This window comes from Panicum virgatum, chromosome 4K, assembly GCF_016808335.1.
Source record: "Panicum virgatum strain AP13 chromosome 4K, P.virgatum_v5, whole genome shotgun sequence".
In the NCBI taxonomy this organism is placed as follows: Eukaryota; Viridiplantae; Streptophyta; class Magnoliopsida; order Poales; family Poaceae; genus Panicum; species Panicum virgatum.
Genome location: NC_053139.1, coordinates 31,378,925 through 31,389,002, shown reverse-complemented (window position 1 = coordinate 31,389,002; position 10,078 = coordinate 31,378,925). Strand labels below are relative to the sequence as shown.

At 47.5% G+C, this 10,078-nt stretch overlaps 1 protein-coding gene across 1 annotated transcript; it reads left to right on the top strand.

Moving 5' to 3' along the window:
• Positions 1-1,301: 1,301 nt before the first annotated feature.
• Positions 1,302-2,411, top strand: LOC120703637. Its single transcript, XM_039987776.1, has one exon. It carries the CDS (start codon positions 1,556-1,558, stop codon positions 2,015-2,017), a length of 462 nt encoding a protein of 153 aa, XP_039843710.1. The 5' UTR covers positions 1,302-1,555; the 3' UTR covers positions 2,018-2,411.
• Positions 2,412-10,078: the final 7,667 nt, after the last annotated feature.

Here is a 10,078-nt window from a genome sequence, read left to right as displayed (position 1 = left end):
ACGCGCGGGCTAGCCTCCACGCGCCGTGAGGCTTGGTCCTCACGCAGGAGCCCCTTCGCCGCCGGCCTCGCGTGCCACCAGGAGGGAGCATGGAGGAGCGTGGGGAGAGAGAGAGAAAATGGGAGGGAGGGAGGGGGCGTCCGTGGGGGAGTGGTAAAAAAGGATAAAAAATCTAACAAATAGGGTCCATAGTGGGTAGTTGGTATAGAGAATGAGAAATAGAGTATGACGAGCGAGGAAAAACTTCATATAAAAAAACGCGGCCGCGGGGTTAATGGACCACACCGTTTTTCATTAAGAGGAAGCAACACGGCTTCTTCCGGCCGCGGAAAAAATCCCCGAACCATGGCCCATGCCCGAGAGGGCCAAGCCTTGGGGCGAGCACAGCGAGGGGATTTTTTTACCCATGGGCGGAAATTCATCCCACCTGGATTCGAACTCGCGACCTCGTGGGGGCGACCATATCTCAGCTTCTCTAACCAACTAGACTAGAAGAGCTTTCATATAGAGTAAAGAATCTCGATGATCAGAATAAAATATTAATTTTAGAGAATAAAAATAGAGTATGACGAGTGCGGATAGCCTAAAGTTGTCATCCGGCAGCATGCTCTCCGTCATGGTCGAGGTAAGGACAGGGTCCAGCTGCCACTCCGCAAAACAAACAGCTATCTTGATTTATAGCTTGGCGGAGAGGGTGATTTGGAGCTACTGGATTTGGCTCTGGCCTTGGACGGTGGCTGACAGCAAGCAAGGGCAGCTTCCAACGAGGGGAGAGGAAAGATATACTTCCATATGGTCTTGGACGACGTGGTGGAGAGACATTTTCTTTCCAAATTCTATCAAATTTTATCAAATTTCATGTAAATGTGTCCATTTTCTGTTCAAATACATTTTCAAATCTGCTAAAGTTTTATGTTTCCAAAATTGTTAAAATACAGTTAAAAACACAAACTCAAACAAAAGTAGAGCTAAATCTGCAAAGAAGGGTAAAATCACAGTTGAACTCCAAAATAAGGGTACAAAAGCTAAAGCCCAATAATATTATGTAGAAAGTTCACTTCAACATCGGTCATTGATATTGGGATGTATTTCGTGCTGCAACATCAGCTGATACCTATCATAAGAAAGTTATATAAAAAAATTCCCATTGCATCACTAGTGCGTTCGGTTAAGAGCGTTCGATTTTTTTTTTTTGGCGCCGGACGCCTGACGCTAGCATTATTGTATTTTTTTCTCTGAGAGATCTAGTTTCTTCTTCTGTCACCCGTACCTTGCATCAGTAATGCACTCAATCTCTGATGATTAGCGACCCCTCTTCGTTTCCGTCTCCGTGGCCCGGCCGCAAGCACGATTCCCAGTAGAAACGGGAACCTGGTCTTCTACTCTTCTTCCCCGTCCGTCCGGTGGTCCTCCCCGCATATAAAACACGCCACCCACCTTCCCCAATTTTCCTCGCAAGCATCCAAGAAAAGCAAACCAAACCAGGCCAGACCGACAGGAAAGAAACACACCAGCGAAGCAAGAAACCTCCCCGCCGCCGCCGCCGCCGCCGGAGATGTCGCAGCTGATCGAGGACCACCGCTCGGGCGCGGAGGTGCACTCCGGGCACGAGCTGTGCGCGCGCAAGTCCCGCGAGTTCATGGTGGAGCTGGGCCTCCCCGACGGGCTCCTCCCGCTGCCGTCCCTCGACGAGGTGGGCTACAACCGCTCCACGGGCTTCGTCTGGCTCCGCCAGGCCGCCGGCCTCACCCATACCTTCGACACCATCGGCAAGCAGGTCTGGTACGACAAGGAGGTGACGGCCTTCGTGGAGCCCGGCCGGATGCACGGCCTCACCGGAGTCAAGAGCAAGGAGCTCCTCATCTGGGTCACCATCTCCGAGATCGTCGTCAGCCCCTCCGGCACCAAGGTCGTCTTCCGCACCCCCGCCGGGCTCGGCCGCGCCTTCCCCGTCACCGCCTTCCAGCTCAACCCGGCGCCCGAGGGGGACAAGGAGGACGAAGCCGCCGCCAACTGATCTGCCTCCGGCGGGCGGGCGCGCGCTCGATCTGGCCGCGCCGCGGCAAGATCTGGTGTGGCAGCTGGCAATTGTGTTGTGCTTGTGTCCCGCCTCGACTCTGTGAGCTGAGCTCCGTCCTCTGCATCTGCAGTGTAATGGTCGTGGATGATGCAGGAATAAACCGTGTCCATGAATTCAGGGTTCATAATTGTGTGTGCTAGACAGTGATGCTACAGCTTGATCTTGTATTGATTCAGAGCTCGTCTGCCCCATTGCCTGTTTCGTCTTGGAACGAAATTGCATTGGCTTGTCTGTTTCGTTGCCTGTTTACTGTCATCTCTGAGGCTTGGATTGTCCTCAGGGTGAACGGAATGTTATGGAGATCTAGCTCCGTTTGATCTCGGTCGATTCAGAACTCTGTCTGTCTCATTGCCTGTTTGCTCTTGGGACGGAATCGCATTCATTGCTGCTACTGCGTGTGTTGCAGCCTCATCTCTGAGATCATGTATTGAACAACGGATCAGGGGCAGGGTAAACGAAAACTTCTGAAGATCCAGCTTAGTGCAATCACAGTTTGTTAAATTGGAGAAAGGCTTCAAAGTTTGCTCTGAAAAGCTTGTGGCTCCCTAGTTGCTGTGTTTAGTTCCAAAATTTCTCTCTCCAAACTTCACTATTCACATATCACATCAAATCTTTTACCTCATGAATGGAGCATTAAATGTAGGTAAATAAAAAAATTAATTGCATAGTTTTGATGTACACAACGAGACGAATCTTTTGAGCCTAGTTAGGTCATGGTAGGACAATAATTACCACAAATAAACGAAAAGTGCTACAGTGTACTATAATGTCTGATGTAACCTTTTTTACCATCATTTTACGGATCTAAACACAGCCAGTGGTTCACTTATTCACATCCGTCTCCATCGTGTTCATCCAATGAGTCACGAGATCTGCTGTACTTGCCTACCCAAATGGTGGTTACTGGTTAGCATTCAAACCTTTGGCGTGGAGTTGTCCTTCTACTTAGGTCTGGACCCAAAGGAGTTGGCTTTTAAACACACGTCCGTCGTAGATTGGTACACTTGTCCATCGAAAGTAGGGGCATTTAAACAATATATAAAATTGTTTTGTTGGTGTAGTAGATTTCTGCAGATTGCAGCATTTAAACAATATATAAAATTGTTTTGTTGGTGTAGTAGATTTCTGCAGCTTTCTTTGCAATTGTGCGTGGTGCGGACATCTACCCACCCGATTTCTGCACGGAAAAGCGGTGTTCACCAACTGATCTCAGTTCAGGCCTGGCAGCCAACCAAATGCCCAACTGCAGCCCAAACGCTCTGCCTCCGCCGCTGCCTCTGGGCTCTGGCCCTCTGCTGCCTGCTTGGGGCAGCGTGCAGAACAGTGGAACAGCCGGACGTTGCCTGCTAGGCGGGCGAGGTTATTACTTATGGCTTCAGGATTGCGCGACATCATCTGAAAACAACCCTCCTCCACGAACAGTCTAACGCCCGTGGCCGATGAGTTCGCCTGCGTGAGAATTAGCACGAGGTAGAGACCGGAAGAACGAACAGAGCAGAGGACAACTTCCTTTTCTCTTCCGATTCAGTTTGGATTCAGGAATTACATGCCCACGTTACAAGCGTTGGCCCCTTTTAAGTCAAGCGCGCACACACACCTCCGCGACACGGATACAGGCCCACTTGTCAGTACAGGTTACACACGCACTCTCCTATACGCCTTCTCTTGCATGAAACGCCTTCATGTTGTAGCCGTGACATCTCCTCCGGCTGAAGAACTTGCTTGACCACAAGCAAGAGCACCTGGAAACCGCATCATCAGCACATTGTAGTCTTCCCAGGTCGCCGTCTCCATTGGCAGATGCATCCACTTCACCTTGACTTGTGGTACAGCCACACTGCCTTTTTTTTACCAAACGCCTCTCCAGGATAGCCTCAGGTCTGGTGTCCACAATAAACAGATCTCTGACTTTAGGTAAGTCTACATAAACCGGAGTATAATTGGGGTGGAATGACTTGAGCTGTGAAATGTGGAAGACGGGATGAATCAAACTGCCAGGAGGCAACTGCAATTTATAAGCCACTGTGCCCACTCGCTCTAAGACAGTATATGGGCTGTAGTACTTGAATGCTAGCTTCGAGTAGGGTCTGTTAGGAACTGAAGTTTGCACATATGGTTGGAGTTTCAGAAGAACCTGCTCCCCTGGCTGAAACTACAGGTCAGATATCTTCTTGTCACCCTGGAGTTTCATCTTTGATTGAGCATTCAACAAGTGTTGCTTCAGAGTTTGCAAGTGTATTTCTCTGTCCTGAACCAATGTTTGAACATCCTGTGACACTGACTGACTGGGCAGTGGAGACAAACTCGAATTTGGCTCATAAGCATAGAGAGCTTTGAAGGGACAACACTCCAACACTGTGTGGAAAGGGGAATTGTACCACAAGTCAGCCAAAGGCAGCCACAACTTCCATTTGTGTGGTGATTCATGCACTGCTGTGCGAAGATACATCTCTAGGCATTGGTTGATCCTCTCGGTTTGCCCATCGGTTTGTGGATGGCAAGCTGTACTGGATGCCAATTTGACCCCATAAAGCTTGAACAATTCTCTCCAAAAGCAGCTCAAAAATATTTTGTCTCTGTCAGACACTATGGTCTTGGGAAAACCATGTAGTTTGACCACTGTATCCAGGAACAGTCGAGCCACACCCTGGGCAGTAAAGGGATGTTTGAGAGGCAAAAAATGTGCATACTTAGTCAATCTATCCACCACAATAACACTAAATCCATCAGACTTTGGGAGGCGCTCGATAAAGTCCATGGACAAATCTTGCCATGCTCCAGTTGGAATAGGCAGGGGTTGCGATTTACCTGCAGGATGGGTATTGGTATGTTTGGCTTTTTGGCGGACCCCACACTGCTACACAAAAGATGTTACTTGTTGTTTGAGCCCTCTCCAACTGAAAGACTGTTTAACTCTTTGGTATGTGGAAAACCCACCAGAGTGTCCTCCAATAGGTGATGAGTGAAATACAGAAATGATTTTGGTCTGTAAAGCAGAATTGGCTCCTACCCACATCTTGCCCTGATATCTGATGAGCCCCCCTTCCAGGCTGTAACCAGTTGCATTAGGAGATTGAATAGCCAACTGAACCAAAAGTGCTTGAGCATGAGAATTAATGGTGTAGGAATTAAGGACTTCTTGGACCCAAGTTGGTTGGACCTCAGAGACTGCTTGCAGTGTCATGAGGTGTGCCACTCTAGACAATGCATCAGCTGCTCTTCCCTTCTTATAGACTATTCTAAACTTAAGGCCCATGAGTCTTGCCATTGCCTTCCTCTGCAGATCTGAATGCAAATTCTGTTTATTCAAATAAGACAGTGACTTATGATCTGTTCTTATGACAAATTCTTGTGCCTGCAAGTATTGTCTCCACTTCTCCATAGCCATAAGTAGTGCCAAAAACTCTTTCTCCTAAATAGACAGTTGTTTGTGTTTGACACCAAGTGCTTTGCTCAAAAATGCCACCGGTTGTTCTCTCTGCATCAACACTGCTCCAATGCCCCCTTCACAAGCATCTGTTTCAATAGTGAATGGTTCATGGAAATTTGGTAGTGCTAGGACTGGTGTCAACATCATGGCTGATTTCAGGGCCAAAAATGCCTTTTCAGCTTGGTGATTCCACTCAAACTGCTTCTTTTGTAGTAGTTGTGTCAGGGGTTTCGCAATCACCCCATAATGCCTCACAAATTTTCTGTAGTAACCTGTAAGGCCTAAGAATCCTCTGATTGCAGTGATTGATTGAGGTCTAGGCTACTGCAACATTGCTGCTGTTTTTGCTGGATCTGTAGCCACCCCATCTCTGGATATAATGTGACCCAAATACTCCAAGCTATGCTAAGCAAAAGAACACTTGCTTGGTTTCAGAAAGAATTTATGGCTTCTGAGTACCTCAAAGACTTGTTGTACATGCTCCTCATGAGCTTCCAGAGAAGGGCTATAAATTAGGATATCATCCAAAAAAACCAATACAAATTTCCTGAGAAATGGCTTCAATATTTCATTCATGATACACTAAAAAGTAGAGGGTGCATTGGTGAGTCCAAATGGCATCACTTTGAACTGGTAGTGACCATGATGTGTTTTGAAGGCAGTTTTGTACTCACCTTGCAAGAGCATCCTCAGTCCAATTTGGTGAAGTACTTTGAGACAGCCAACTCATACAAAATCTCTTCAACTATAGGCATGGGAAATCTGTTTTTGATGGTAATGGCATTGAGTTTCCTGTAGTCCACACAGAATCGCCAACTGCCATCCTTCTTTTGTACCAGCAGCACTGGAGATGCAAAAGGGCTGGTACTGTGAGTAATTAGCCCAGCCTCCAGCAACTCTTTCACTTGGCCTTTCAATTTCAGTTTTGTGTTGGGGAGAATATTTGTAGGGTCTTGAATTGATTGGCACTGCATCAGGTTGCAGTGGTATTGCACGATCATATACTCTTGTTGGAGGTAACACTTTGGACGCACTAAAGATATCTGTGTACTGATGCAATAACCTCTGAATTGATTCAGGTATGTCCTTAAGCTGCTGTTCTGGGGCAAGATTTACAATGGCACAGGTCCAGATGTCATGTGCTTTATAGCTCTTCCATAGCTGTTTGGCTGATATAGGACCTAACTCCACAGGAACAGGCTTGACTCCTTGGACTGTGATTTTCTTCCCTTGTTCCATAAACTCCATAGTTCTATTCTCCCAATCACATTGCATTGGACTATGAGTTTCCAACCAGTCAAATCCCAGAATTGCATCATATGTGCTTAGGTCTAGAACTCTCATATCCACAGTCAGAGTATAACCTTGACATAGCCACTCTAGCTTAGGTACCATCTGATTGGATGTTAACAATTGCCCATTAGGTAACTTCACAGGTTTGGATGTGGTGGGAATAGTTTGGAGGCCAGCAGCAGCTACAAAACTTGAACTCACAAAGGAATGAGAACTACCACTATCCAACAACATTAGCATTGTTTTCTTCTTAACCTAGAATTTGATTTTGAAACAACCTGTTCCTTCTGTACCTGCTAAAGCGTGCAGAGAAAGGTGTAAGAAATCCTCTGCCAAAGAGTCTTCCACAGCCAACTGATTCAGCACCTCATCAGTTAAATTTTGATTAATATCATTCACTGCTAGAGTGTGGAGTTGAGCTTTGGTTCTCTTGGTACACACCTCAATATGACCTGGTTCAAATTTGTCACCACAGTAATAACAGAGGCCATTGGCCTTCCTATAATCTCGCAGCTGTCTCTCTCTCCACAGTGTATTGCCCCCTTGCTGCTTGTTCTCCCCTTTACTAGCACCATGTCCAACCCGTGAGGCTGTTGTAGTTTGATGCACTTTACCCTTGCCTCTCTCCAGAATCCTCTGTTGTATCCTGGCCAACAAGTAAGCTCTGTCCACATCATCAGGCACTTGTCCTTGCACAGGGTATTGAATCTCGCTACTATAAAATTCTATTAACCAAGGCGTTTTAAATTTTTCTCGAAGGCGGGAACATTAAAAAATCGCCTCGATTAATGCCTTCGATTAACTGTGGCGGATACTTTTTATTAACCGAGGCGGGTATGGAAAACTGGCTCGCAAAATACATTAACCGAGGCGGTTATTTTTTAAATAACCGTCTCGGTTAATATCAATTAACCGAAGCGGTTGTTTTACAATACAACCGCCTAGGTAAATCAGGCCCAAATGCCAAGCCCATATCAGCCCACTAAAACCTCCAACATATAAAAGCAACAGCAAACCCTAAAACAATTCAATCCCTTCCTGTTTCTCGCAGCCACCATCTCTCTCCTCCCCCTTTCTCTCTCTCTCTCTACCCTCTCCCTCCCTCCCAGATCCACGGCGTCCTCCTGGGCTCTGGCCGGATCCGCCGGCCTGCGGCGGCGGCGGTCGCGGAGCGCACGGGGGTGTGGGCCTGCAGCGGCGGCAGCGCCCACGACCCGCGGTGGCAGAGCCCGACGGCGGCGGCCGCCGCGTGCGGAGGTGGCACAATGGCGACGGGCTTGGCGGGCCCAGGATGGGCCTGCCGGGCTTTTCCTTTTTTTAACTTTTTTTATTAACCGACGCGGGCAGCAAAACCGCCTCGGTTAATGCCCGATTAACCGTGACGGTAGATTCGAGGCGTTTGCAAAACTGCCTCAGCTAATGCTTTTTGCCCACCTCGGTTAATGTTTTTTGTAGTAGTGTAATCACAAATTGAGTTGTAAAGAAAACTTCCCCATACTCAGAGTTGTACATGCACACCTGAAATTGTAACGACTGAAAATCTGCATAGTATTCTTCCACAGAACCAGTTTGCTTAAGTTCCAAGAGATCAGCTACTACCTTGCGGTAATTATCTTTGCCAAATTTCTGTTCTACAGCCAATGCAAAGTCTAACCAGGAAGCAGATTATGTGTCTTCTTATACACTTGTAACCACTGTGAAGCAGATCATCAAAATGCAAAGAGGCAACACTAACCCAATGCTCATGAGGCACATCAAGTAACTTGAAGTAATTCAGGTACTTATGCTTCCACACTATTGGATTATCTCCATTGAAGTGGGGACACGACATCTTAGGCATATGGTAGCGAGAGATTGGTCCAGATCATTGGTGCGCACCTTCTGAACTAGTCGAGTCACTGTCTGATGGTGGTGGCGTGCAGTGACGGGTTTGCTGCAGCCTCAATTCCACAATGGCTTGCCCTGCTTCTCCAATCTGTCGAGCCATCATCTTCTGTTTCTGTAGTCTGTAGATCTATCGCTTGAGTGTTGAGCTCCAGCTGTGCGCACATCTTCTGCTGGGTGAGGGCAATATCTGTGACCCGTGCGAACAGCATGTCCACGCTGTCCAGGATCTGATCCAGCTTTGTGAGCTCCTTCTCCGCTTCCTCTTCCATGGCGTCAAGGATGAATTTGGTCTGCACGGATGGTTTTGGCGGCGCCATGGTTGATTTCGCTCCAACTGGACCCGATTTGAGAGGGGATCAAGGGGAAATCGGCTGCCAACCGAACTATAACCCTAAACGGCGCGAAGGAAGTGGTCGTCGGTGCCGGAACAGTTAACCGGCGATTTGCGGTGGCTGCCGCCGACGAGGGTCGGGAGCGTGGAGTGGATGCCGGGATCGCACTGATTCAGTGCGAAGCAGACTAGTTCGTCGAGGAGACGTACCAGGTCGGAAATTGGAGCAAATTTGTGGAATCGAACAACAAGGAACCGATAATGGACGATTGCCAGAGATAACCTGAATCTGATACCAGATGTAATGCCCGTGGCCGGCGAGTTCGCCGGCGTGAGAATTAGCACAAGGTAGAGACTGGAAGAACGAACAGAGCAGAGGACAACTTCCTCTTCTCTTCCGATTTAGTTTGGATTCAGAAATTACATGCCCACGTTACAAGCGTTGGCCCCTTTTAAGCCAAGCACGCACACACACCTCCGCGACACGGATACAGACCCACCTGTCAGTACAGGTTACACTCGCACTCTCCTATACGCCTTCTCTTGCATGAAACACCTTCATGTTGTAGCCGTGACAGCATAGCCAAGAGTCTGAATCGAGCAACGAACTTCTCAGCTTTCTCTGTCGGTTCGTCCGCTGCCTTTCTGCCATCGCCCCGCGCCATTATTCTTCCCTGGCTCTAGCGGCTCCACTGTATGTGTATGTGTATGTGTATGTGTATGTGTATGTGTATGTGTATGTGTATGTGTATGGGTATGGGTTGGTATTTTTATTGATTTGCAATCTAAATTTTATCGGATCCCCACCCCCTGCGCAAATGTTAACTATCACACAAGGCCCAATAACTATCTTGTATTCCAAAAAAAAAATATTTCACAACAAATTTTTTGTATTGCTGAAACAACTAATTTTTTTTTGATTTGGAATAAATTTGACTGGATGCCACATGTGACCTGATTTGTTAGGCCAGTTTAGACCCAAAGCATAAAATCTTGAGTGAGAGTGTAGTGTGACAAGTCTGCTGGGGATCACAAGGATGACTATAGCAGCGCCCCC

Excerpts from the sequence above, each read along its gene's own strand:
- LOC120703637 (XM_039987776.1), top strand. The coding sequence starts at position 1,556 with ATGTCGCAGCTGATCGAGGACCACCGCTCGGGCGCGGAGGTGCACTCC.